Source organism: Accipiter gentilis, chromosome 28, assembly GCF_929443795.1.
Source record: "Accipiter gentilis chromosome 28, bAccGen1.1, whole genome shotgun sequence".
In the NCBI taxonomy this organism is placed as follows: Eukaryota; Metazoa; Chordata; class Aves; order Accipitriformes; family Accipitridae; genus Astur; species Astur gentilis.
In genome coordinates this window covers 20,666,400-20,694,276 of record NC_064907.1, presented here as the reverse complement: position 1 = coordinate 20,694,276, position 27,877 = coordinate 20,666,400, and the positions used below count along the sequence as shown (strand labels likewise).

The following is a 27,877-nucleotide window of genomic DNA, read 5'->3' as shown; positions in this document are numbered from 1 at the left end:
ACTAAGAGCTGAGACTCATTGAAATGAGGTTTATTGGGTTGTATCACCGATAAATACAAAATGGCTAAAGTGGTACTGTAATGGAGGTGGCAAATCTGAGACGCTCCACTGTTTTCATATACAAAAAGTAGAAACCACGTGTGAACCTTGCAAAAAGGACAAATTTAGTCAAAACAAGCTGGATGCTAGAGCGGCTTCAGCTCTATGAAACACCTACCAGAGTCCACAAAGCCTTGCTGGGGGCATGGGGTAGTAGAGCTGACGGACTGGCTAAAGCAAATGAACCTGTTTGATTAAAATCGTAAGCCTACCTGTACCGCGCTTCAGCTAGCACACAGGAGATCGGTACAAAATGCTACAAAATAGACACAAGGCGTTCAAGTTGAAATAGTTCTTAATGTTAACGTCAAGCTACGTGGCTCTTGCTTAAGTGGTGATGGGTGTAATAATACTGTGTTATTTATCTCACCACATTTCCCCAGGAGATGTACTTGAACCAGAAAAAATTGCTATAAATAGGAAATTGCCTTCGGGTCTTTGTTGGACTTAGCTATTTACAGAGAACTGGGATGTGTCCCACGCAAACGTTCAGACCAGTTGCAATATTTAACTGGTGTCCCAGAGACGCCCGTACGGCTGGTATAAATATCAGGTAGGCTGTTTCGGCTTGGAGGAAGGGTTGGGGCTCTGTGAGGTTTGAAACAGAGAAAAAATAAAGAATGCATCTAGCAAATATGAGTAACGGCAACAGATTGGAGAGGATTGCTTCAGACCAGTGTTTCTAAACCACAGCCGGGTGTAGCCCATGGAAGGAAAAAAACCCCAAACAACCTTTAAAAGCCTCATCACTGCCCTGGCGCTGCTGGAAAAAAGAGGTGGTGAGAGCCGGCCAGAGCCAAACTTGAGCTCGGTGCCCACGCTGACTCCTAACCTGCTCCCTTGCCTTCCTTTCCCAGAGGCAGCGACGGGTGGGAAGAACCCTTTGCGGAGCCAAAATGCCAACCGGAGACCAAGCGGGGAGCTGCTGGATGCGAGCCTGAAAGCACAGGTGGGTACGTGGCGGGGGACACGCTAGCTCTCCCCTCCCCGTTACAAGCCGCTTGCTGTTAAACCGTGTGCGAATAACCAGGATCGAGGAGATAAAGTGGGCGCAAAGCCCCTCGCGCAGGGGCCGGACGGGCAGAGCAGGGTCCTCCAGAGAGAAAACGGCTCAGGCACGTCTCGCTCCCATCCGCAGGAAGAGGATACGGCTGTTACCGGGGCCAGGGGTGGCCCTGGGAAAACCGCGGGTGAGGACATGGGGATGGGAGACCAAACGGCTTCGCTGCAGCAACCGATCCCGTTTTCCGGCAGAAACCGTCCCCTGCTGCCTGCAGAAACCATTCCTGATTCCCTTGCGGAAACCAAAGCCCTGTTCCCTGCTCCGCTCTCCCACCGCGGCCTGTCTGCTGTTAACCCTCAAGCGGCAACAACCTCACACCCGAGCCGCTTTTCCTCCTTCCTGGGGCACAGCTCCGGGCCACCGGCTCCTTTCCAGCCCTGCCGTACCTCCTCGTACCCTCCTACACATCCAGCCCGGGGTGGGCAGAGCCGGGGTCCCCTCCACGGCCGGCGGGTCCCTCCTGCATCCCCACCGCCACGCCTGGGATGCTGCGCCTCCAGAAGGGACTCCCCGGCGCCGTGGGCTTGGACCGGCGTCCTCCTGCCGACACAAAGCCTGAGGCACCGACCCCTCCACGAAACGAGACTCCTCGAGAGCCGTGTTGCCATTTCAGGGATTGGGGAGCAGGGATGCGCGCTCCCCTTTCCTCCTCAGCCATGCAAACCTCCTCCTCACCCCGAAAGTCCCCCTTGAAAACATCACACCAGCACAGTCCCCTTCCCCATCAGCCCTACCCGCATCCCGGCTGCTCCCACAGCCCCAGCCACCTTCAGCTTCTCCAGCCCAGCAACGGCTCCAGGGCGAGCGGAGGCCAAAGTCGCCGATTCCACCTTTTCAGCCCCGTTTTGCCACCAGCGGCGACTCCTTCGCCCGGCAGAAAGGGAGAAAATTCAACAACGCGTTTAAGTCGTGATGCTAAAAACTACCGGAGTGACGGACCCCTCGGGCCACCGGTCTCCTCCTCCTCACATAGAAAAATAAGCCCAATTTGCTTTATATATATATATGAATATATCAATATCTATATATATATATAAATCGCAGAGGAAGCGCTGCGCGGGACTATAGCGTGGTCTCACTGCCCATGTCCCGAGGTGGCTTTTCCGTGTCGGTGTCCTCGTAGTCCGACTCCATCTCTATCTTCACCTGGGGCACGGCACAGATGGGGTTTCGGGAGTAGTTAAATGCAGGAGACGACGGGCACGAAATCTTCAGGTGAAGCGTAATACTGAGAGAGAGACAGGGAAGTGAACATCTAGGCACTGGTACCCGCATCCCAAAACCACCCCAGCACCCCCAGCAAAGGGCTCTGGATGATGCTACCACCAGTAAAAATTCATTAACACGTGACATTTTGCCCTTAATATGTACGATCTGCAGAATTCATGGCTGCGGGTGGAGAATAATCCCAAGCTTTCAGGATTCAGACGTACATCCCAGTCCTAAAAATCCCTGCGGCTGTTACCCAGCGGCATTCTGATTGCTCTAAACCCTCTCGTGCCAGGCTCGGGATGCGCCATCCCACGCAGCCCCGCTCCCAACGACCCGAAAGCTGGGGCCAGCAAACGAAAGCACCCAAACTACAGAGGGATGTGGCGAAAATGCATTCGGATATTTCAGAAATGCCCGAGGATGATGGCAATAGGCTCGAACAAGTGAGCCGGGAGCATCAGTCAGTGACCCTGAAAATGCCTCCCGTGGCGGGTGCTGGTCCCTCAGGGATGGGGGAGCGGCTGGGGGAGCCCGTTTGGGGCTGTTTACCTGCGATCCAGGTCTGAACCGTTTGGGGAGGAATCAGAACGCAAAGCTCCAGGTGGAGGACCTCTTTCCTGGGGGAACACGGAGGTAAAACACTTCCCAGGTGAGGAAGGCCCCCCCCCCCAAAACCCACTCGGCCCCCCCCAACCTGCCACCGGGTCCAGCATCCTTTGGACAGCGGGAGGAGAAAATCTCCAAGAAATGGTGATTTGTGAGGTGATTAGAGAATGAGAAAAGCCCCACCAGCCCCTGCTAGCAGCAGCTTGAGGACAGAGTCAACGAATTATCACGTTAATGCTTGCTGGCAGCATGATGCAACCTGGTGCCGAGCTGGAACAAACACCCAGACTTATTCTGCATTTTTTTGGTCGTGGCTAGCTTTGCACCAGCTCACGTATGATGTTTTGGGCAGAAGGTTGAGCCAAACTGAGCGCATCTGCTCTTTCACAGCTGGGATAATGCTGCCATAAGCTCTGCATTCCCTGCTTTTGGGGGCTCAAAGCCTCCCCAAATTATATACATATATATATATGTTCTATAAATCCCCATCAGCATCGGCTCAGGGAGACCCAGGAGAGTCCTGGCTTCCCAGTCACCTGGAACACAAAATTATTAGCAGCACCAAGCCTGCTGCATTCTCTCAAACCTGCTTTCAATCCCGCTTCGGCAGGACGGATCCAGGCTGCGTCTTTTAGCGGGGTTAGTGCCATCGGTGGCCGAGCGGATCCCGTTGCAGGGGGTGGTTAGGAAGCGGTAGGGAATGCGAGAGAGGGTCCTGAGCTCTTTACTTACGGCTGAGGCAATGGGACCCCCCGTTTTGGGGCTGCGATGGCAGGGGTTCCATGGGAATCTTAATGACTGAGGGAGGTGGGAACTGGGGAAGAAAGCAGGGAAATTCGGTGAAGGCAGCGCCTGGGTGGGCTCCAAGCCCTCCTGGAGCACCCAAAGGGACCCAAAACCTCCAGAGGTGGGTGCATGAGGAGGAAGAGGAGGCTTTGCCTTCCTCTTCCCAAATAAACGCTCAGCCCTTCTGCCCACGGAAGGGTCTGCAGCAGGGGGTTGCATGGATTAATGATGCTTTGCCATCGTACGATGGGTGCTGTACCCTCAGCCATGGGATTTTGGCTCTTCTCCCTAATGATTTCTTTTCTTCCATGATTTTCCAGCTGTCCGGGCAGTTTGAGCATCCCCTGGAGCCTCCGGCCGGCCCCTAAAGCATCACTTAAAGCCCCTCAATCAGCTGGTCCTACATATGCAGTGAAACATCACCACGAATCACAGATCTTCATCCCAAACCCACCGACCTGGAGGTTTCGGTGGGACCTTTCCCACCCTGGCTGGTCCGGGATGCCCTCGCTGCCTGTGGGAGCACCCTACCCATCCTGCACCCACCTCCTCATCGCTGCTGCTATCTCCTTTGTTGCCTTTTTTCTTCTTCTTCTTGTCATCCTCCTTCTTCTTCTCCTTCTCGGGGATGATGTTGTCAATCCAGGCCAGGTCGTGTTGGGAGAAGACAAAATCCAGCAGCCGCCTCACCAGGATCAGGGCTAAAATCTAAGAGGGGAGAGATGCAAGAGTGGGATCTGCAAGAGATCTCTCATCCCAAGACCTGGGGACCACCACGGGACCAAGCCCTGCTTGCCAAAATTTCCTTAAATCTGAAAAAAATCTTCTAAATGAGAGCAGCCTGGGGGATGGCCTTACCATGACAGGGAAGATGATGGCGGCCACGGTGGATTTGAGGATCCAGAGGACGGCCAGGCAGACGATCTGCACCAGCGTGAAGAGGTGGATGCGACGCAACGGCACGTGCCGGAGGAAGACGTAGTCGGGTTGGTGCTTGGCTGGCATGAGGAAGAGCTTGCAGCGGTCCCAAAACTGCGGTGGGACGAAGGCCAGCATTAGCCCTCGGCCCCACTCCCCAGGCTCCCAGGTTGCCCAGATAAACCCTCTTTAATCCCCAAAATGGGGAATCTGGGGCTTTTCGACGTTTCTTGAAGGGTTTTGGATGCCTGCTGTCCCATGCAGCTGGCAATACTGGACGCAGGCAGATTTTCGGGTCAAAATAGCCCTTTTTGCTTTGGCGTAGGATCCCTTCACGGCCATTAAGGAGAAAGAGGAGGAGGAGGAGCACTTACCTGGATGCCGTTCAGCGATGCAACGCCCATGTACAGAAAGACACCGTAAAGCACTGGCATGGGGATGTACTGGGGACATGGAAGAAAAGATGGCGCTTACCCCAAGGAAGGTGGCAGCTCATTCCCGAGGATGGGGACCACTGCTGGGGGCTATGGGGCTGGGGGGGAATCCAGCTTTTTCTTCCCAGGTCCCCAAACATCTGCAGGGAGGGAACGGGGATGAGGGAACAGGGATGTTTTACCTTCAGGATAGGGGCCAGGAAGACAGAAATCCCCGTCAACACAAAGACAATGATGCCAGTCACTCTCTGCTCCCTGGAATGGCGAGAGAAGCGGGATGAGGCCGTGCTGGCTGAACCCGCTGCTGCGTCTGGATTATCCCCCCACTCCGAGGAAGAGCACGGCCAAGCCTTCCTCACCTGACACCCAGGAACTGGGGCTGCTCCCCCGGGGCGCTGGTCTCTGTCTCCATCTTCAAGCTGTCGATGTGGGCAATGGAGATGACGGTGGCTGCCACGTACCAGGGCAGCCCCATGAAGGAGCAGACGGCCATGAGGATGCCCACCCAGAACAGGTCCAGGTGGTAACCCGCTGCTTTCTGCAACACAGCACCCAGGAGGGTCAGGGTGGGCAACACGACTCATGAAGCTGTTCCTATATTCGCCCCAGAGCCCAGCAAAGTGGGCTTTCTCCCCAGTGCACCCCCTGAAACATCCCGCATCACCACGGCGCACCCTGCATCACCCTGAAGCACCCTGTGTCACCCTGATGCACCCCACGTTGCTATGGTGCACCCTGCATCGCCCTGGTACACCCATCATTGCTGTGGTGCACCCCACGTCACACTGATGTACCCCACTTTGCCGTAATGCACCTTGCACCACCATGGCGCACCCCGCATCGCCCTGAAGCACCCTGTATCGCGGCACAGCACCCTGCGTCACCCTGATGCACCCTGCCTTGCCACGCTGCATGCTGCATCACCCCACACCATCCTGAAGCACCCCGCATCACCCTGATGCGCCCCACTTTGCCATGGTGCCCCCTGCACCCCCCACAGTGCGCCCTGCATCGCTCATCATTGCTGCAGAGCACCCCACATTGCGCTGATGCACCCCACATCCCCCTGAAGCACCCTGCATTGCTCTCGTACGCGCTGCAACACCCTGATGCACCCCACATTGCCACGCTGCACCCCACATCGCCCTCATGCGTCCTGCATCACCCCGATGCACCCCACGTTGCCACGCTGCGCCCCGCGTCCCCATGCAGTGCACCCCGCCCTGCTGCAGCGCACCCCGCACTGCTGCAGCGCACCCCGCATCACCACGCTACCTATGGCATCGGGTGAATTTCACACCCCGGAGGCTTTGTCACCCCAAAACCACAGCTTGGAAAGGAAAGGGTGAGCCCCTGCTTTGCAGAGCATGCCAGCCCAGGGCAAAGCCCCCAAAGCAGATGCTCGCGGGGATGCAGGCGGTACCCGACGCGATGCTGTGCCCCCGAGCGCGGGACGAGTCCCCGCTCACCCGCAGCTTGTGCTCCTTCCTGTTGACGATGACGGCTGTGATCTGCTGGTCCATGAAGATGAGGATGGTGACAAGGAGGGCGGGCAGGGCGCTCGCCAGGTAAACCCACCACGGGTTCTTCCCGAAGGGAAAGACGAACCACCCTCGGTCCACGCGGGTGGGCTGGGCGAGAAGAGAGGAGGTTTGAACACCGCGGCCGAGCCCGGGCATGGGTCAGAGAGGGGGAAAAACCCAAGCGCAGACGTTTCGGGAAGCCCCACATCACCCCCGAACCTCCGAGCATCATCCTATCCCGTATCCACCCCTGAATGCCACCGCCACACATCGGTACCCAAATCACCCCCATGCCTCAACCCCCAGATTTTCCCAGATGCTCATCAGGACTCCCCACATCACCAACAGCGATACCCTGGATGGGGGGGAAGAGAAATTTTTGGCAACGCTTCTAGAAAGGGATTTTATTGCTTTTTTTTTTTTTTTTTTACCTTAAAATCAGTAGGCACTTGGAGCTTTGGGGTGTTGAGTCCAAAAAGCACATCCAGCCCCACAAACATTAGTATGGACATAAAGATAGAGAAATCGCTAATAAGTTTACGCAGCTGCCAGGAGTGAGAGAAAGAGAAGAGGGGGGAAAAAAAACCAACAAAAAAAGGAAGGAAGAAAAGTCACAGCATTAGAATATTCCCCCAGAAAAGACAAAGTAGCTCATTAAGAAGGCGCCCGGACACCGCAGGAGCCACGATTTTCCCCCAAAACCAGAGAGAAGCTGGAAAGAGAGCGTGGGCGGAGAGGTGAGGGGTCCCCGCCGGTGCGGCCGAACCTTGATGATACTGGGGATATGGAGCTTAGGGGTGTCCAGTCCGAAACAGGCATCCACTCCGCAGAAGAGCAGGATGGAGAAGACATTGGAAAAATCAGCAATGAAAGCCCTGACCTGGAGGCAAGACGGGGAAATGGGGGTGGAAAGGGTAATTAATGGGATGGGGAGGTTCATTAATGGGACGGAGAGGTTTGCCTCTGCTTCAGCATCCTTCCCCGGGCTTTCCAGCTCTGCTCACCCACAAATAACCCGGGTATAACCCACAAAACGCAAATTTTTTTTCCCCTTTGCATCGCAAGGTGATGGGTTATTCAGCACGCGAGAGCCAAATCAGCAGCTAAAAGCTCAAGGACGATTCCCCTGATTGCTACCGACATCTCCTAGAAATACAGATTTATTTTCCTGGAGCATTTTGCATCTAGCAAAGAGACCAACAGCTCCCGTTTTTCCTACCTTTTGGAAAAGAGGAGGGCAAAACCCGGCACTTTCCTTACCTTGGTGGGGAAATAGCGGCTGAATTTGAATTTTTTCAGGGTCAAGGTCATGGAGTAGGTCCCGAAGAAGAGGATGAAGGACATAAGGGCCAGGTCAGGCACAAATTTACAGGATTTCCCCACTAAGCTGCCGCCGTATTTGAGACATTCCTTCTTACTCAGCTGAGTCCAGTCCAGAGCTGTTAGGTTAATAGCATTGTACTGGGGAGACCCCCCCCCCCCCCCCGCAAAAAAAGCAAAATTAGCATTTTATGCAATTGTAGCAGGCAAGGAAACAGGTCTTTCCCAGCCAAATGAAGCAAAATCAGCATTTCTAGCAACTGCAGCATGCAAGGGAAGGGGTATTTCCTGGCCCAAACCCTCAAATTAGTATTTTAAGTAATTGCAGCGTGCAAGGAAAGGGCTATTTCCCAGGGCTGCTGCCACTCGCAGCCCCATAGCCACAGGAAAACCCCAGAGCTGCTATTAATTTGGGCAAAAAAGTGAGGATTTGGTGCTGCCGAGTCCAACTGTGAACCCAAATCAAGGCAAATCCCACATTTCCCTCATTCTGAGCTGGCGCGCGTCGCTCCCCGGATGTAGAAGTCCCTGGGATTTGCCCGCCCTTGCCCCAAATTTCCCATCGGGATGAGCAAACCCGCTTACCAGAGAAACGTTAGTGGTGTTTGGTGCCATTGGAGCTGAAGCATCAAACAAGGTCGCGTTGGCTGCGGGAAAGGAGTTTGTTATTGAGGTTTTTGGCTAATATCAAGGTTTCGGTATTAAAAGCAGCCGGGCTTCGCCCAGGGCGGCACGGCTCAGCCCGGCCGGCATAAAAGCAAACGCACGGAGTCAAGCGCGTCCTCCGAGAGCCGCGCGGGGATCGGCATCCCGAGGGCGGACTGGGATTTGGGGAGAAAACCCCCGTTTTCTAACCCCACAGCGACTTCTCCCTGATTAATCCCATGCGCCGGCGGAGAACACGACGGCTTCTCCTTTGGCGGCTTCTCCCTCCAGGGCTGGCGAGTGCCGGGGGTGGGGGGAGGAAGTATTTCTAGGAGCTTCCCAGCTCCTAAAATTTTCAGGAGCTTCGCGGGGAAGCCGCCGGCAGCAGGGTTGAGCATCCCAACACCCGCGTCTTAAAACCAGGGGGGTAGAAGACTGAAAAAGTAGCCTGTTATTTTTGGAGAGGTGGCACCCAATCATGCCCAATTTGCATTTGTTATTTGGTTTTTTTTCATTTTTTTAAAATATTTTAGGGGTGTTTTGGTGTCTCACTGCAAAAAAATCCATCCTTTCTAGCCCCGGCACCTTCTCTTCCAGTGCAAAAAGTGGCTCCGCTCGGCTCTTCGGGTGACGCAGCTCCGTGGCTTCAGGAGCACCCATGTTCTTTATGGGTGCCCCTAAGCGTGATCCGGGACTGCTCTGCCCCCCCTCTTCCCTCCGGTCCATCCTCTTCCTGCACCAAGCGGGAATTTCGGCTGCCCCGACCTGCCGCCTCCATCCCCGGCGCCGAGGATTAATGAAGGAGAAGCGATTGCTGGGTTAGAAGAAGAGAACCCGGGGCTGCTGAAACTGGGCTCCGGGAAATGGCGCTGGCAAACCCAGCATTAAAAACATTTTTTTTTTTTTTCCTCATAACCTTTTATTTTTCCAAAAACCAGCCTTATTTGTGATTTCTACAACTTAAAGGGTAGCATACCACTGGTGGTATTTTACAAGAGGACCCCTAAGGGCTCTACATAAACCCTTTCAGCAGAGCAGAGAGAAAAGTAAAATACATGGAAAAAAATAACAACAAGACCCCCACGGGGGAAGAGTATCAAATATTAAAATAGTTTTAATATTTAGAAGGTGATACTCACTTGAGATTGAAATCAGCCCAAATTGATGTGTGCAGCAGAGACAAATATGGTACAAATCAGTTATAATAATCAAAAATCAGAACTAATTAAAAAAAAAAAGATTAAAAAAAAAGGACGTAGGGGGGAATAAACATAATTTCTCAATATCTAGAGGAATGGAAATTCCAATGTGGACACCGCTGCCTTGGGTGCCCAGGGCAGCGAGGGCAAGGAATGGGGCTGGGTTGCAAAGAGGTTTAAGGTTTTTGGGGTGCAAGTGCCTCTCGGCTGCCTGGGGTTTGCTTGGGATGGGGGCTTGGAAAAGGGGGAGACCTCCCTGGAGGCTAAAGGCTTCGTCTTCCTCCTGCATTAAGCCGCGGCGGTGGGTGCTGCCGGGCAGATGCCGGCACATGCGGGTGGATGGAGGTGGTCACGGTCCCGTTCAGGATATTTCAGGCCCCCGGGGATTGCATCGGGCACTGAGCTTCGCTTTCCTGCAGGTCAAATTTGGGAGGGTTTTGGTTTGGAAAGGATTGTGTCGTCTCCAGGTGTTCCCCACTGCTTGCGGGGCTTTCAAAATCCAATGGGAACCGGTCACTCAGCATGTGGTCGATAAACAGAAATCGAGGAAAAAACAAAATTAAAGCAAAAAAATGTTTCTTCCACCGCGGTAGGTAAGAACTCTTCTTGCCATGACAGATATATTGAGAACACATTGCGTGGCAGATCTTAGATGCTTTTATTTCTGGGGAGAGCTTCACCATCACACCTCTCTGCCTCCTCTGTCTGCAGCCGATACTCCCCCAAAATTCTTAGCATTTAGACTTTTTAAGTAAATTCAGCTCGTCTGAGAGCAGGCAGTGGCTGCGATTAGCCCAAAGCGAAGATCTCCGCTCCCTTCCAGGTGGCTGTGGGAGCATCTGAGCTGCACGATTCGGACCAGGGATGATCTGGTACGTCTATCCGAGAGCAAAACCACTGGAGCCATCAAAAGACTGTCTGCTCAGAGCCCGACGGCCTCTCCTTTTTGAAAAGGAGTTAGAAAGATGAGAAAAAACAGTCCGAGGAGGTTTCCACACCCAGCTGGGACATCCTGGGGTGTCCCAGACACTAGGGAGGACAAAACCCCTCCAGCATATTTTCTGGAGAATAAGTTTCCATTGACAGCAGGCTTGTATTAATGATCTAAAATGTCTTTCTTTTTCTTTTTTTTTTTTTTTTTCCATATTTCCTTTTTATCCATCCAGGTGCGGCTGCTCCAGGCTGAGGCCCCAGCTCTCCCGCACCGTTCGCCACGTCCCGGCAAGCACTGACGTGTTCATCCATGGGAGACAAGGCTTTTCTTCCATCTTGCCCAAAAACACCTTCAGAGGAGGAGGACGAGGTCCCTCCACCCCACACTGACCGGGCAGCTGCCTCCTTCCACGTCCTCAGCCAACGATCCAGTGGGATTTATCCACAGCGGGACCCCCCCACCCCCTTCACCTTCCCCATCTGGCGCCGAAAAAGACGTGTACTCACCTGGGTCAGGAGCAATGCACTCGCACTTGTACATGGTCACGTAGTCGGGCTTGAAGTCCGAATTGATGGGATAGTACTTAAAGGCTCCGATCATCTTCTTGATGGCGTCGTAGATGAAGATGAAGCTGATGAGGGTGGAGAAGCCTTCTTCTGTGAAGCGGGTGATGTACTTTATAATGAAGCTGGCGTCGGTGGCCACCAGGATAAGGCACTGTAGGGCAGAGTGCAAGCCAATCCAGAGGCGAAACTCCATGTAGTCGATGCCGTTGCCTCTGAAAGCGGGGACAAGGCGAGAGCAGCCCCCTGAATGCATGCCGTGGGCTGGAGGACAGCTTCCATCCCAGTATGGATGGGTCCTGGTTCCCCCCAGCATTGCCCAGCACCTACTTGCTGAAGTCAAAGAGCAGCTTCTCAAAGATGAGGATGGGGCCGGTGCTGCTGAGGATGATGAGCGGCTGCCCAGCGAAGAGGCAAAACATGGAGCCTGCCATCGCCGTGCCGAGGAAGCTCTCCATGACGCCCTGAGGATGGATCAAATCCAGTGTTATGGTGATGCTGTACCACGTTACATCCCCATGGATACCCCTGATGGAGACGGGAGTTAAGGACTTCTGCTTGGACCCATATGGGATTGTTGGGACCGTGTCCCCTTGCTCCTGGCATTGCCATTGAGATGGGTTTTCCCATCCTGCAGGTATTTCAGGACTCCCAGTCTCACTTGGCAATGAAATTCCACCCCCAGCGTTAAAGCTTGGCATGGCACAAGGTGAGTAAAACTCATCCCAACCCGTCCCATCCCATCCCTACTTGCTGTCCCCAAGCCAACGTGACCCCCCTCTCCTTGGACTCAACCTGGTAGTTGTCTGTAGCGTCCCCAAGCAAGCCCCCAAACGTGATGGCGTTGGTGATGCAGCCCAGGTAGATGAACAAGATAGCGGAGATGGACTGGATATGAAAGCCTTCATAGAAGTCACTCGGGAACCAGGGCAGCTTCCTCTTGATATCCAAATAGAGGCCACCGCAAAACCTGGAGAGACACCACCAAGGACCAGATGCACGTGCCTTCCACCAAAACAGATACGGTGCTGCGCAAAAGCCTGCGCCCAAAAGGATTTCACCCCTCCGTGCCCCAGGAGACCACGGGGTGAGCCAGCAGGAGGTGTTGACGGGTGCTGCTCACCTGCCGGTCCACGCGAGCTCTTCCCCGATTTCGTGAACTTCAGGCATCTCCCCATCGTCGCTGCCTCCTCCGCCACCCCCGGCGCCTGCCCCACCGGCTGTGCCGTTCATCTGCCCCACTTCGTTCAGCGAGAAAACTGATTTCCTGTGGGAGAGAGCCATCGGCATCGGCCACGGCACCTGCCCTACCAAGCCGGTCCTGATGCAGGGACCACGAGCAAGGCCACGGTGTAGCTCTCCACCTGCACTAGAGCCTGGTATTTGGGGTGAATTCGGAAAGATCAAGAGCTGCATTTGCTCAACCGAGGTGGTTAATGAAGACTTTTGCAGTGGAAACAACAGCTTTGAGCTGATCTGGGGGCAAAATCTGCTGACAAAGCAGCATTTCTGGAAAATTTGCGCAGATTCTTTCTAGGGATGAAGGGAAGCAAAGCTGCTCTCCTCCTCCAGCATCTCCAAAGCAGGAGAGATGGGGATGGCCACAGGGCTGGGGCCGGCCCCACGCCTCCCACCTACCTCTTCTCAGCCGAGGGCACCTTTTTGGGTGGCTCGATCCTAATGTTGGGGTCCCACTCGCCGGGCGGCAGGACGATGACTTCATCCAGAAACTCATCTATGCCGGCGATCAGGTCTTCTCTATCCCGGGCTTTGTAGGCAACGTCACTGAAGAGCTGGGGGTCAAGAGAGGAGAGGTGTCAGCCCAGGAAAAACGTCCAGCACGCACATGTCCCATGTCATTGTAGGATCTTAAAGCTCATTCATTTGGGCATTAGGATGAAAATTGCTTTTTTTTTCTTGGCTCTGAGCAAGGGGGTTCCTAGCGAGGGCCGGGTGTTGCATCTACTCACATCATCCACCATGAGGGTTGCGATGGCTCTGCCGATCTCGTTGTAAGATTTGGCTTTTCCCGCAGGACCAAGGAGAATAAAGAGGAACCTGGGAAGGGAAAGGCACAGAGTTGGCAACCTTGAACCACTGGCATCCGTGTCATGAGACCCCTGGTGCTTCGGACCTGAAGGAATTGCGCTCACCTGGTGGGGACAGGCACCTCCGTCACCCCTCCCAGCATCGTCGCCTGGAGGAGCCGCACGAAAGCCACAAAGGGCTTCTCCAGGAACTCCACTTCTCCCACCAGCACGTTGGAGGCCTCTGCATCCTTTGGGATCTTCTTGATGAATTTGTTCTTCAGCTATTGGAAAGACAAGGGTGGCAAAGGGAGCGATTGCCAAAATTTGGCTTTTCCCCCTCTTTTCCACACCCTGAAGGCAAAAGCTGAAGCCGCAGGCTCAAACCTCTTGTTCTCTGACGGTCCCAGGACTCCCAGAGGTGGGGATTCAAGGGCCACATCCAAGAATAAACCAGCAAGAATTCATAAAGCTGAATTTCTTTGTTATTCACAACCATCACTAAGGCCAAGACTAACTTGAAATCACACTCTTGGGGCTCCGTAACAAAGCGAGCAAACGGGTGGTTTGCAAAAGGTGCTTTGCAGCATTGGGGTCTAAGCAAGGAAAACCCTGTGCAATCCCCCTGCAGGAAATCTGAGCCAAAAAGTACGGATCCTGGAGCAAGCCAGCATGCATTTTTACAAGTCTGTTTGCAGCCCCAGGCTCCCCCAAGACCCTATATAATGCAGAAACACCTCTCAGCACTGTGCACGGGGGATGTTTTTGTAGCTTATTTTCCCCCAGTCTCATCCTCGGAGCAGCAACAAATAATGGAAGTAGGAAACCTCGTTCATGTTCATGGATTTGTTCCCCGGGTCTCTTCTCCCCTGCAGGTCTTTCATTACTAGTCTAAAAGAGTTCAATACCAACCCAGGCAGGGTGTTATTATAATCTATATGCCAGCATGAGGGGAGGCATGTGAGCCGGGCAGCAAGCTCTCCCCTTTCTAATCTTTTAAACCCAAATGGAAAAAAAAAAAATAATAATAATAAAGCAACTCCTCCAATGCAGCTTGGAATAAGCAAGAGCAGGAGTTAACAGTGACCACTAAGCTTCATGTAACACTTAAAAAGTCCCTTTGTAGTGGGCCTAATAGGGCGATTAAACCTAAATGCTTTGCATATTTTGGGATTAACCCTCCGCACCCCACTGCTGCAGGCTGATATTTGGGGTTCGTTAGTGGGCAGTTGACTTGCTTTATTGCAGCTCTAATTTAGGAAGGTGCCCTCGAAACCTTCTGCCTCCCCGATATCGGGGCAGCCCCATCCCATGGCTCCCAGCAACACATGAACTTCCATCCTTCGCTTTCCCCTAAACTGCATCACCCCAGGTAAGCCCAGCAAGGACATCCCTGGGGAAAAGCAAGCTGTTACCCTGTACTGTCCCCTACAAACCCACCTTTCCTTTAATTTTCCCTTAGGTTTATGCTAAAATCATGCACAAATAGAAACAAAGCAAAGTCCATATAACGCATCAACAGTTCCCAGCTGAATAGCCTCGATATTGGGATGGGGACAGGACATGTAGCAAAAGAACAGCACAAAAGCCTCTTGATCCGTCGCATGGCCAAGCAGAGATCTGCCCACGAACTGCCCAAGCAACCTGACCTCCTTCCCAGCTCTCCCATGCAAAGCAAACCAGGGGGGAAAAGCCCCTGACAGACTCTCAGCTGAGCTTTGCATTAAGAAATCCCACATCCATCACGCTGCAAACGGAGGGGAAAATGGAACCTGCCTCTCTATTTACAGACCGTTATCTCGAGAGCTGTATTCATGTTTGAGGACCCAAGTGCTTGGCTGGGATTTACCCGCTGCAACCTGCCCTTACCCAGCCAAGCAAAGGCTCTTTTAGAATCCCTGCATTCTTCTAAGCACCTTTCCTTTCCTTTCCTACCTAAAGATTTTAAGGATTTTTTTTTTTCCCCACCCTAAGGATCTCAAGCTACATCAGCATCCTTGCATATCCCTCATTCTGTGTTCAATTTGCAAGCGCAGGTACTATTTCTGGGACAGCTTCCCCATGAGTTAGCGGGGATCAATACATGTATTAATTTCCCTAATTAGGAATCTGTGTGGTTATTGACCGAGCAAAGCTGCACAAGGCTCACATGGACCTTAACAACCACAGAGCCCCCACCCCATCGTGGGTCATGTCGGAGATGCTCCTCACAGCATCGCACTAATGTTTTGGGGGGTGATTACCTGGTCGGTGCTCGGCGTGTCCGAGATGTCGTTCATGCTTCGACTCTGCGCGTGACCTGATGGATATAAGAGGGAGAAGGTGAGAAAACCTCCCCGTGATGCGCAGCCAAATTTCAGCCCCACGTGCAAGGAGAAAACGTGGTGGGAGGACTTCAGCGCAAAGGAAAAAAAACCATTCTTTATTATAGCCGGCTTTGCAGACCAGGTGCAATGAGAAGAAAACCCAAGAATACGAGTTTTTCTGATATCAGTCACCCTGTGGTTACACCAACCACATCTCATTTATGGCTGTGGTGGGATCCCCTTGTAATTGCAATCGCCCACCCTCATATTGCAACCTTATCTTTTTTTTTTTTTTCCTCCTTCTTTTAGGACCGTTTTCGCCTCCCCGCCGCCCTTCCCAGCTTACGCAAGCGGCCGTAGCTCGCGCTCTGCCGCATCCGCAGGTCCTCGGTGGAGCGGTGGAAGGCGGCACCGGCGGCCGGGCTCCGGACGGGGCTGCGGGCTGGGGGAAAGCAGACGTTAGAAGAGATGCAGGTGCCGTGGGGAACCATTGGGTGATGCTGAAGGCAAGAGGCCAGGCTGAAAAGCAGCTGCCCAGCACAGACGTGAACCTTCCAGTGCTGATACAACAGCAATTTGCCTTTGCCTCCCACTCTCACTTGCACTTTTATCCCACCCATGGTCATTTTCCCGTGAGCAAAGAATAAACGGCCTTAACCCAAGTCTTCCCGCTGCAGAGGGTCCGTGCAAGGAGCCTGCACCACTCCATGCCCCACCAATGCTCTCTTCGAGGCTATAAATTGGTTCAGAAGTGCAATTTCTCTTACTTGGGAAGACCCAAGACTTCAGCTTTTTAATCTCATAATTCTCCAAATAAACCTACACTTGAAATTTGCTGTGAAGTTCTCACTTCAACATATTTACATTGGCCACCACCAAGTTTCACGTCAAGGTTTCTCCTCCCTAAACTGGTGACGAGTCCCATTTTTCATCTCAGATGTTTAAACTGAATTACTTCACTACAAAGACTTCCCTTTTCCCCCACGCATTTTCTGTGTTAAGCCCAGCATTTTCTCAGAAAACCTCCTGAATTCCAAAACCTGTGTTTTCCTTTTGGAAAACCATCTGGACCAGTTTTGTTGAGCTGCTCTGCATCTCTCTGAGAGAGCAGCTGCAACCACAGCATCTATCATCTTTTTTTTGTTTTGTTTTGTTAAACCCACTAAAAATAATTATGAAATTCCCACTGCCCGTGACCCTATTTTCAACGTGCTGGTGCCATTTATTCCAATACCACAGAGTTGCCGTTGGCAGAAGAAATGCGAGGGACCCCTCTGCTCCTGCCAACGACCATCTTTTCCTCGGTGACCCTGTTTGCAAACTCAAAGCAATGCCATCGTCTCAGCAAGGAACCAGAAACACAAAAGATGTCCCGATTTTCCCTATCTACAGGGACTAACCACCACATTTCCAAGCCCTGTTCCGTTCTGAGAGCTTCTGGGCAAACGTTAGCTCGGATATCTAGTCCCCCAATGTGGACGATGGCTGCCTTGAAACCTGGGGATGCCCACAGGGTGGCAATATTGCTTATTGATGGCCTCTTCCATGTGCACTCTGAGCTCGGGTGCTGCTGTTTCTGGCTACCCGGGGAGCAGCCGAAGCCCGGCAAATCCCGGGCTCCACCAAATGACCTCTGTTTAAACCTAAGTAAATAATCTAGCGTGAAAACAAACAAATGCCCTTTTATAATGGCTCAAAAATAGGCAGGTTCAACCGCGGAGCAGACTGGATTTGTCTGTAGGCTGCTCTGCCAGAAAGCCCCTTGGCCAAGCGACCGCCAAGACCGTTGTCCCTCACACAACGCCGTTGTCCATCTCAGCAGACATCTCCTTGGCCTCTGGCTCCCAATGACCCCCCCCACCCTTAAAGCCACCAGTGGCAGAGCTTTTGGGGTCTTTCTCAATGCAGTAAATAGTTGGGTGCCCCCAAAGGTTGGGTTTCCCCTTTTCATTCTCCTGAGATCTTCCTCCCCCCCAGGCTTGCTCACCAAAGTCTCAAGAATGCAATCGGGCACAGGTTGGACCCCAAGGACTCACTTGTGTTGGAGGAGACAGACTTGCCGATGTCAGCCAAAGACCGGTGGATTGGCTTCTTGGTTTGGTGACGGTGCTTCCTGAGGAGCACGTAGCTTATCTTCTCCCGCAGCTCCGGCTTGAGCAGACCGTCCTCAATCTGCTTCTCAATGACATCGTCTGCAAGCACCAAACAAGGGAGGTGCATGGGTTCCCCCGCTGCAAACCCTCCCAGAAAGCTCAAGATAACAACACTTATCGAACAAAGTTGATGGGTCTCAACTCCTGTCTTTGCTCGTTCCTGTGCAAGTTGGTTTATAGTTGCATGTAGCAAGTAAATGCATTTAAATCTGTTCCCAGCACTTCAGGACATGGAGAAAAAGCCATCCGAAACCACCGATACCCGCTGGCTCCTACCTATAATCTGGGGCAAAGAGTAGCCATCTAAGTCCAGGAGCACTGTTCCCGTCTGTAGACACGTCCGCAGCTCAAACAGGCTGTGCAAAGACAACGTGGACACGTGGGGCTTGCTCCACCTTTCGCCGCCTTCTTCCACCTTTTCTTCAAACTTTATCCACCTGAAATGACAGCAGCAACCATGGGGATGGGCACAGGGTGGGGATGGTGTATGAGAAGAGAAGAGAACTGCTTTTCCTGTGGAGTTGCCCTTCTGCAGGCGGCTTTGGAAGCCTGAATTAAATCATTCTGCAAAGTTTTTGCTTGTTATTCGGGATGGCAATGGAGAAATCAAGTAACGTCATTAGATGAAGTACTGCTTGCGTGGTTGCAGAGCAGAGCAAAACCTCTCGGCTCTATCACTGAACTCAACCCTGCAGATTTCACCCTCCTCAAATCGCTCCTGCGAGATTTGGGAGGTTTTCCCGTGGAGCTGACCTTGTCTTAGCCAGGATCCGCACCCACACGGACCAGCCGTGCACGCAAGAAAGCAAAAACCCAGGGCGTTGCAAATGTCTTTTTAATTTCTTAGCAACACTCAGATTTCAGCCTGGGTGCTTCACTCCCACAGTGGGAGACCAGAGGGTTTGCAAGCCCTTGGAAATCAGCCCTTCCACCTCCATTCCTTATTTTTACAAACCAAAGACTTCAGAGCAAATTCATGAACATTGACTGATTTCTTCCAGCTCCCCGGGAACGGGGCTTGGGCTCTGGGGAGGGCAAGGAGCTCTCAGCAAGACGTCAAGTTGGGGAAGAAAGCTGCTTTTCCTTTACAGGAGGTTTGCAGGCTCTATGGATTAGCCTTCACAGGGCTTAACCTTACAACTTTTAACTGGTACAACTGGGATTTGGGCTCCTGCCACCGCAGAGGGCATGGACGGAAAGGATGTAGGAGGAGAAGGGTTTTTGGAAATAGCTGATGGCTCCCGAACGCTGCAGGGGAAGGGTGGGGAAAGTCTGGGATTGTATCGGCTGCTGGGGGTGCATTAAGATGCTGCTGCAAAGAGTAAATGCCATGTGTCCCTACTAAAAAAACCCGAAAATATGATCTGGGAGTGCCAGGAATGGTCTTGTGCTGGGGAGAAAACCCCAGCACATCCAAAAATAAAAAAATTTGGCCCTAGTGCCCATCAATCCAAAGCTCGCCACCCCGACTTTTTTGCAGAAACCCCTTCTCCAGCCCTTTAAACAACACTGCTTTTACTGGGAGGAAATTCAAGCTTCCCGCCATAGCACCCACTAAGCCCCGTTGGTGCTCGCCCAAAGCCGATTAGGTTGCTTTTTGTTTCTTTTTTGCCCCGTCTTCCTGCCGAAAGTGGGTTATTAGCGTGCAGACGGGGTGGCAGCTTGGGGTGGCGTGCAGGACTCGAGGCACGTTTCCAGCAACGCCTTTGCCCCGGGACCAGCATCCCATGATGCTTTCGCCAAGGCTACAGCAAAACCCCATCTCCCTGCTGCGCTCAGCTTCTTTATTTCCATTTCTTTCCATTTCTTGCGGATTTAGCCGCAGGTAGCGCTGCTCCCACCGAGGAGCTGCTCTCCTGCGGCTAAAGAGGCTGAACCGCTCCTCGCCAGAGAGCGGAAATCCGGGACTTGAGAAACCTCCGTCTCCCTGACGAAAATCCCAATACAAGTGCTGATTTTTCGCCTTCCGAGCTTTTTGGGGTGTGGGGAGGGATGAGTAGATACAGACCTATGCAAAATTGGGGGTTGAAAAAGAAAGGATTTTAGCAACAGCATCCCTGGGCTGCTGTGTTTTGAGCAGGGACACCAACCAGGAGGATGCTTAAGAACTTTCCAAATTTTTGGTGATGCAAATGACCAGCCAAGAGATAGGAGGAGCACCTTCACGGCCTGATCCTGCTCACTCCCCATTCCTCGGGCAAACCTCCACTCCCAGGCTCAGAAATCCCACATGTGCTACTGAAAAGAAAGGGCTTGGGATGCCATGAGCATCCCTGACTCCCTTCCCAGATGTACCCCCAAAAACCCCAACCCTACTAGCCCTTGCACAGCTGAGGCTAGGAAGAGAAAATCCCACTAAGATTTGAGATTTTTCCCTTGGATAAGCTCCTAATTCAATAAAGTGAACACCACTTGCAACCTCTCTAATACTTTTATTAAAGATGTAGTGAGTGGAGTTCTATTATTATTATCGCTTGAGGGGTGGGAGAAGTTTAACTCTTGGCCTGGTCAGCAAAAGTTGGGGGGGGGTAGGGGTGGGGAAGACCTGGGAAAATGTTCTTTATGTCCCCTATTCCCATTTCCTAGCTCTCTACTCTTAATTCTCCAGTTTCCCAGCATGTTACCCCAGTTGTTTTCACCCTCCCAGCCCTTTCTGCAGGGTTTTGCTCTCATGCTACAACTGGGAATGGGAAAAACCCCCGCTCTGGGGTTGATCCACCCTGGGGAGACGCTGGACAAGATAGGAAATCTTCCCATGTGTTCTGCATTTCCCCAGTTCAAGCATGGCTTTTTTAACCTCATTAAAAACGATACTCGTTCCCTGACCCCGTTTCCACCCAGGGATATTTAGGGGGGGGGGATCTTTTCAACCCAAAGCCTCACCTGGCTGACTCTTTCCACTCCATCTCCTCGCCGTCATGCTGCAGCGTGTCCATCTCCGTGAAGAGCGTGGGGTTGGGAGGCTCATCGTCTTCCCCCAAGATGTAGCGAAGGCGTTCGGCAGCCGGTGACACTGCCGGGAGGAAGGAAAAAAGAGGTTTACCGTCGGCTGGAGACAACACGATCCTGTGCCATTCCCATATGGAAAGCTCCAGAGGGGTAAAAAGGGATCTGTAGTGCTATTTAAGATCCTGGGGTCAAAAAAGGAGATTTTGAGGGAAATGACAAAGGTGAGAGACATTGAGGAGTGGGGAAACTCTAAGCAGTTGTGTCCCAAAATCCCTGTGCAAAGAGATACAGAATGGCGGTGGGAAGGATGAGTTGAGATTGCCTAGCAGCTAGGAAGGGAATATATAGGTGCTGGCTGGGAATTGAGGAATGTGGCCACCCCTATATACAATTCCCTTTCCAGGAGCATTATGTGCCCCATTTCCATGGAGTATCCCACATTTTCCCCTACCACAGAGCCTGTTTTTGCCAGGTTAGAGCCGCCTGCCATCAGCAACCAAATCCTTACGGTCTCTGACACTGCGCATCGGGATGCACGAGCGCTCGGCGCACACTTTCCCACCGGATCCCCGAGGGGAACGTGTATCATTTGAGGGGAATAATACAAATTTGCCATTTCTGCAGGAAAAAAAATCCAGCTTCTTGCTGCAAATAACCAGCCAGGCTGGGGAGGGCACTTAGTGCCTCCTGCTGCCTGCAGTGTGTTTCGGGAAGGGAAGCGGTGACATGTCACCCCCCTGCAAACCTCCTGACTGATAGCAAAAAGGATTTTAATCTTTGGTGCATTCCCTGCAGCCACGGGAGGGTGATGGACCTGCCCTCTCCACCTGAAAAAAAGCCAGGCTGGGTTTTCTTTTAACCCTCTCCATCTTCCCGTGTTTTTTTAGCAAAGCCTCCTAATTTTGGTCACAAGGAGGAATCAAACACCAGGGTATGAACCTGGACGTGGCACGGATGGGACCGCTCCCCAGTTGCGCCATTATTCAAATGAGAGGTTAAAATCAGCCCTACTGCAGGCTCTGTGGAAATGGTGTATTTTTAATAAAATCTTGGGTCTTAGCCCTCTCCTAATACAGCAGGAGTTAATCCATCTCGGAAAATGTCTTTGCTAGCAGAATCTTTCTGTTCTCAAACCTAGGAATAAGAAAGTTGGGCGATACGGTATGCAAAAAAGCAGGTAATTAAATTGCTGTGCGCAAGCGGTGGAAAACCCAGGAATATTGCCCTGTCCCCGCACCAAAGGAGACGAAACTCAAGTCGCAGCGGCCGTGAAAGAATAGGATGTCCCTTGCGCTCTAGGCTGAGCCTGCTTAACTGCTTAAGCCCTTTAAGCCCCACCACCAGGACTAAAGCCCTGTTGTCAAGTCCTCCTTCCACTTCCATAAGCTTCATTATTATGATTATTAAGATTATTAATATTCCTGTTAATTTTAGAGCTGGGCTACATGCCTGGAGGGCTTCAGGCTCTTTAAGCCTAAGTGCTGTTCGCGTAAGAGGGGATGAAATTGGAGCAATACCAGTAACCCCCCCGCCCCCAGCCTCACGCCGTCTGCTTTGCTCTGCAGCCCAAACCTTGAATTTCCTGCAAAACCCCAAACTCACTGCAAATGCAACAAGCTGGACCACAAAAAAAGGGAATTTGCTGGGAACAGCCACCCCGGGTGGGGTCTCTGGATGCATTTGTAAAAAAAAAAGAACAATTTGCAATTTTGCAGGAGCTGGTGGCGGAGGGGTTAGAGCTTTGCAAATCCTCGACTTGGTGGTTGCCGCCCCCAGCTCTGCCCGGATTCCCCCCTTGGGTGCTTAAGAACGGGTCCCTCCTACTTCGACCTGCCAGAGGGTCCCCCCAGCAACTCGTTTTGGGGTGTCGTGGCTGTGACACACTTTAACTGCTAGAAACCACAAAAAATAAAGGAAAGCTTGCACATAAAGCGCTTTTTCGGGATTTTTAAGCTTTTTTTCCCCATCATCCCCCAGTTTAAGGAATAAACCTATCTCTCAACACGTAACACGTGCTTCCCGGCAGCAGCTGCCTCTCCCCGCCGCTCACTGACCCGAGCAAAGAGCCGGTTACTAAACCAACAACGCTGGGGCTTGGCTACGCAGCCAAAATTCATGGGATTTATTCACCTGGAGGACCCTTTCGTGCCCAGGAAAGGACCCAGCCCGGCATCTGGTTACAACCCAGTTCTGGGTGACTTTTATTTTTTTTTTTCCTCCTGGAAATATGATCCAGCACCTAAATTAATCCCGGGAAGCAGCAGGTATTCGCTTAGGAGGATATACTGTATAGTGGTGTCCAGGGCTTGGCACCTCTGGGGAACGCAAGGGGAAAACTGCTGCAGTGACACTGGCCAAAACCCACAAAGCCACCCTAAAACTGGCATCTATTTCTTGCAAGACACAGTTCAACAGGTGCCCGGAGCAGATCCGTACCTCCCCGAACCAGCTTTTATGATGGGAAAACACTCAAAGCTGCAATTCCTGCTTTACACCCATCAAACCTCCACTGTGATTTCAGCCACGGTGGGTTCCGAATCAAGCCCAGAGCCGCAGAATTAGCTCAGCAGTAACGCTGGTGATAATATAGGACAACTGTATGTACGCAAGAACCTACATTTCCGCGGGTCATTGGACAGGACAGACCAGTCGCACTGATTTATACCCCCTTTAATTTGAGGTGCACAGAGCCCTTCACACCCCAACTTTGATCAAGCAGTAAAACCTCGCCTAGCAATGCTTTCCCAAATTAAAAATCCCACTCTGGCCACAGGTACAATTAAAAAAAGGTGATAAAATGGGGGACGGGGGAACGCGGTACCGCCCGGGCTTTGCAGTCCAGCTGGGCAGCAGGACTGAGCCTTATTGAAGGCTCTGGCTCGTTCACCATCCGCTGCCGTGGTCCTTCTGAACACGCGACAGCCTTTCCCCGGGGTTTCCTGGCTCAGAATGTTCCCCTCCCTCCCAAAAAAAGAGGAAACTGGGGTGCACATCCCATGGGATGAGATGCTCCATTTCTGTTCAAGAACCCCCCAGGTCTGGGAGACTTTTCTCCTTCCAAGTATCATCTTTCCTGCTTCCTTGCCGCTGGGGAGCAGTGGAAGCTGATACAGTTCCCCCCCACCTTATTATTGTGGGGTGAGCTTTGGAGCTTGGAGCTCTGAGCGAGCTCTCAACCCGACCACATGCACGCTCCCAAGTTGCTTTAACAAGGGAAAAGCAAAGCCAAAAAAAAAAAGGAGCCTTTCTTCCCTTCCAGCTCCCCCCGCCACGGACGGCAAAGAGCAATGGAAATAACTTACCTGGAATTGTTTCCATTTTTTCCCCCATTTCTTCCCGGCTAAACCAAACCTTCGTTGCACGGTACAAAAAAAAAACAACAAAAACACCAAACCCCCAAACTTCCTCCTTTATCCACTCAGGCTTGTTAAACTCCCAAGGCTTAAGGAGCAGATTATAGAGAATATAAAGCACTTTCCTTTCCCTTTGGCTCTCATGACGGGAAGTTACCAAATCAAACGGGATGCGTGTAGGAGAGGTGAGCGCTTTGGGTGGCAGCGGGATGGCGTGAGTGAGAAAGGGGAGGGAGGGAGAGGTGGGAGGACAGAAATCAAAGGTTTGGAGTTATTTTGTGGAGGGTTTCTGTTTCTCAGCCGGAACAAGGCGGGAAAGCCCCCTCCAAGCTCAGGGCAGAGAATTTTTCTGGGAAAAAAACACCCCATTGAGGGATATTTCCTGGGGGAAAGCAGGACTGCTGTAGAGTTGAGGCTTTTTGGGGTGTTTTTCCTCCATAAAATGACTTTGCACCCTTCCCCCAAAACCAGCGCAGTGTTAGATCCCGGTGGCATTCATCGCCTGCGGAAAGGAGGGGACATGGTCCCGCTCGCGCCGCCACCGAAGGCATGAAGGAGCTGCAAGCAAAGCCCGTTGCAAATAAAAAAGCCTCTCTCCATGAGAAAAAAAAAAAAAAAAAAAAAAAAAAAAAGGAAAACTTCTCCTTCTGTAGGCAAAAGCAAAGCTGAGCCTCTGCCCATTCTGCTGAGCTGCTGGACATAAAACCAAACGCAAATTTCCATAGGGGGGCTGAAAAAAACCCAAACAACCCCAAGAGATCGACAGCTGCTTTGCTGTGTAAAATGTTAATCTTTGCTAAGGAGATTTAACGAGACCGGGCAAAGCCTTGGGCAAAAGCCTGTCGGGAACAAGGTGTGATGCCCAGAGGACGTCTGCGCCGCCGGGATCCCGCTGTACCCGGATTTCTTTGTTAGCAACCACCCAAGGGCAAAGACAACCTCTTTTTTAGCCCACCCATCACCTACGCAGCCTCCAATCCCATTTCACACCCCACGCCCGGCTCTCAGAGACATCCACAGGGAAAAACAAACCTGCGAAGCATCAGGAAAAGCAGTGCCAAATGCAAACACCGGACCAAGCAACACGCCTAGGTGCATGGGGGCGATTTAATCCCGGATTAAATGACACTGCAAAAGCCCTCCTGCTTTTTTAGGAAGCCTGAGGGTGACTCACTGGTCCTGCTGGCGTTGTCGTTGCCGCTCTCGTAGCAGCCGTGGCCACCATCATCGGTGTCCGAGCGATCCTGGCGCTCGTAGTGCCGCTCGCTCTCGCTCGTCCTATCCCGGCTGGAGGCAGATCTTCGCCGACGCCGTTTCCTCCGGTAGCCCCGCGGCACCGGCACCCCGATGTAGATGGAGTGGTAATCTGGGGGCGGGGGGTGGGGGGGTGGAATAAGCTTTAGAAAAAAAGCCAGGGAAATATTTGCCTTCTTCCCACCAGGCTTAAAGCACCCACAGAAGCTTTTCCTATGTTGCGCATGGGACGTGCCGAGCCGAGCGCCAGGAGATCTGATGCATCAGCCAGCAGGAAAGACCCCGCTGCCATTTGGGGCATCCCCAAGGTTTCGCTCACCTTCCTCATCTTCATATCTCCTCCTCGAGCTGCTGAGCCCTCTCTCGCTCATCCCATCCTCATCCTCCAGCATGGTCCCACTGCTTGGAGAGAGCTGAGTCGTGGGGAGGAGAAAGGAGAAAGATTTTAAAGGGTGCTGGGCAGGGGAACAGCTCTTTGCGCACCTGGCGGGTGCTCCCCACTATGGGAATCCTTCACGTGTGATCCCAGCGAAATCAAGGAATCCTTCCCGGCCGGGGTTGGATGCTCCGGGGAGCCAGGACCTTCCCTGCGGATGCACCGGGGACCCTCCGGCACCTCCTGCAAGCGCCCGCGTCTCGCCTCAGCAAGTTCTCAGTCCTGCCTCGCTCTGCGCCAGCCCTGCCCGCGCTCCACCTCCGCTCTCCCCATATTGGAGAAAATCCGGATAAATTTCACCGGGGTTACGTCTCTGGTCTCTTATTTCTGCTGCTCAGAGGAAGGCGTAAGTGAAGCGTAAGAGATTATTGCAGAGATTTGCTGATACAATTACGGACACAAGTTCAGTTAACAGGGGTTGCTTGCTGGCAATAAGCACCCATTTATTTTTCAGGGGGCACCTGCACAGATAAAAGGGGTTTTGCAGAAGCAGAGTTCATTTTTCCCCATCTCCTAAGCGCAGATTTTACACCGCACGCACGCTGTCGCTTCCAGGTATCTTCCTCCAAACCTGCTGTTTTATTCCCCATACAAGTTTCTTTGGATTTTGCCACGGATGCTAATTAATCTCCTAATTATCTGACCTCCAGTGATTGCCTTTCACACTTGACTTGGATGGGAGAATGGTTACTATTCATGGCAGCCCGGTCGATGCCTCCCAAAGTCACTTTGAGACCGGTCAGAGAGCCAGCCTCTCCGCGTCCCTCGTTCCGGCTGCTTGCATCCATGGCAATATCATATCACTATCCATCTATTTTGGGGAAGAAAAAAATCTCAATTCAAGCCAAATAGGTTAAAAAATATAAAGTGAAGGGGGTGTGCGCCTAAATAGCTGGAAAGGTCCGGGGCTGGCCAGGTCGGCTCTGCTTGGGTTGCCCAATTATTGACCCATTTTCCCCCAAGGCAAAGACTATCTTTAGCCCGATACAGGCTCCAGCCTTAACCCAGTTGCTATTTGAAGACACCTCTTAATATAACAGATTTGGGATTTTTTTTTGGACATTAACTCAACACTTTTTGCACAGGTGCAGGAACCAATTTATTTTAGGGGCAAACACCTCTGGAGGGACAACAGTGCCCCAAACCTGGGTGTATTAATGGATAACACCAGTCACAAGCCTTGGCTTCCTGGGAATAATATTATGGAGCTAATTCTAAGGATTTTGGGAAGATGGTGCTGGCAGGAGAAACCATGAAATACCACCCAGCTGCAGGCATAAATATTTTTGTTCTAAAACCAACCTGGTATCTTCTAACAGATGAAGTGCCACAAAGCCCCCCAAAAGAGATTTCCCCACGAGCTTCAGCACTAGGTCGGGGTCTCCAGATGATGGATGGGGATACACAACCCTTCAGCTGGGTCTATATTGGGAAGAAATAGGACTCTTTTTTGCAATCTAGCTTGGCTGGCGAGGTCTCTACCACAGCTCTATTGGGCAGCAAAAATAACCCATCTTCTGATAAACCCACGCTTTGTTAGATCGACTGATAAATGAAACATCCTGATTGATTATGGCTGATTTATGAGAGTCATATAGCCTAGGATTTTTTCCTCTAACTTTTTACATATAAAACTCCCCCCCACCCCCCCCCAAAAAACCCCCCCTTGCATACAAACACAAGCACGACGCAGACTATAACTGTTGGAAAACATGACTGTAAGTGCACTAGAAGTAAGGGGAGGAAAAGGAGAGCACTTTTATTTGTCAATTCAAAATGCCCACTACCCCCACCAGCTCTCAGTTCCACAAAACCAAGTTTTACTGTTAATAAACTCACCTTGAGCTCCCCCAAAATGCTCAGAAATCGGAGGATGGATAGGGCCGCAGAGAAAAGTCACGGGTGCCAGTGGGTGCGGGAGCCCAGATTGCCTTGAGATAAAGCTGCTCTTGCAACCATCGTATCGACGCCTACTGCCAAACGCTTTGTAGCTCCCAGGTTAAAATGTATTTTGGGTGACACTGATTGACTTTGGGAGCAGAAAGGCATCACGGGATGCAAATAGACCTCCGGAGAGGATGGGACATTCAAGCCACC

General features: G+C 52.1%; 2 protein-coding genes across 6 annotated transcripts in view; one reads left to right on the top strand and one right to left on the bottom strand.

The window, feature by feature from the left end:
• The window catches only part of LOC126051738 (uncharacterized), a 75,434-nt gene that overhangs the window by 25,563 nt on the left and 21,994 nt on the right, over positions 1-27,877 (top strand). The gene's annotated exons all lie outside the window — the stretch shown is intronic.
• SLC4A5 (solute carrier family 4 member 5) lies at positions 10-27,733 on the bottom strand. 5 transcript variants are annotated; one of them, XM_049831331.1, is made up of 27 exons: positions 27,620-27,733; positions 25,664-25,757; positions 25,265-25,456; positions 20,672-20,801; positions 18,065-18,225; positions 17,672-17,827; positions 15,982-16,077; positions 15,573-15,628; positions 13,456-13,613; positions 13,273-13,360; positions 12,941-13,095; positions 12,426-12,569; positions 12,098-12,272; positions 11,633-11,766; positions 11,246-11,517; positions 8,547-8,608; positions 7,902-8,102; positions 7,408-7,521; positions 6,588-6,749; positions 5,478-5,656; positions 5,301-5,373; positions 5,059-5,127; positions 4,625-4,798; positions 4,313-4,474; positions 3,713-3,794; positions 2,924-2,991; positions 2,277-2,390 (listed from the first exon to the last, which is right to left on the bottom strand). In XM_049831331.1, exons 2-26 carry the CDS (start codon positions 25,734-25,736, stop codon positions 2,957-2,959), a joined length of 3,303 nt encoding a protein of 1,100 aa, XP_049687288.1. In that variant the 5' UTR covers positions 25,737-25,757; positions 27,620-27,733; the 3' UTR covers positions 2,277-2,390; positions 2,924-2,956. The 5 variants fall into 5 exon arrangements, with proteins under 5 accessions (XP_049687285.1, XP_049687286.1, XP_049687289.1 ...); XM_049831328.1 differs by lacking the exon at positions 3,713-3,794 and having other exon boundaries at positions 10-2,390; XM_049831329.1 differs by lacking the exons at positions 3,713-3,794; positions 7,408-7,521; positions 27,620-27,733 and adding an exon at positions 7,073-7,186 and having other exon boundaries at positions 10-2,390; positions 25,664-26,424.

Coding starts and splice junctions, on each gene's coding strand:
- SLC4A5 (XM_049831328.1), bottom strand. CDS start 25,736: ATGCTGGAGGATGAGGATGGGATGAGCGAGAGAGGGCTCAGCAGCTCG. Junction 17,828..18,064: donor CTCTTTGCCCCAGATTATAG/GTAGGAGCCAGC, acceptor TGGTGCTTGCAG/ACGATGTCATTGAGAAGCAG. Junction 13,614..15,572: donor ACACGCCGAGCACCGACCAG/GTAATCACCCCC, acceptor TCTTTCCAATAG/CTGAAGAACAAATTCATCAA.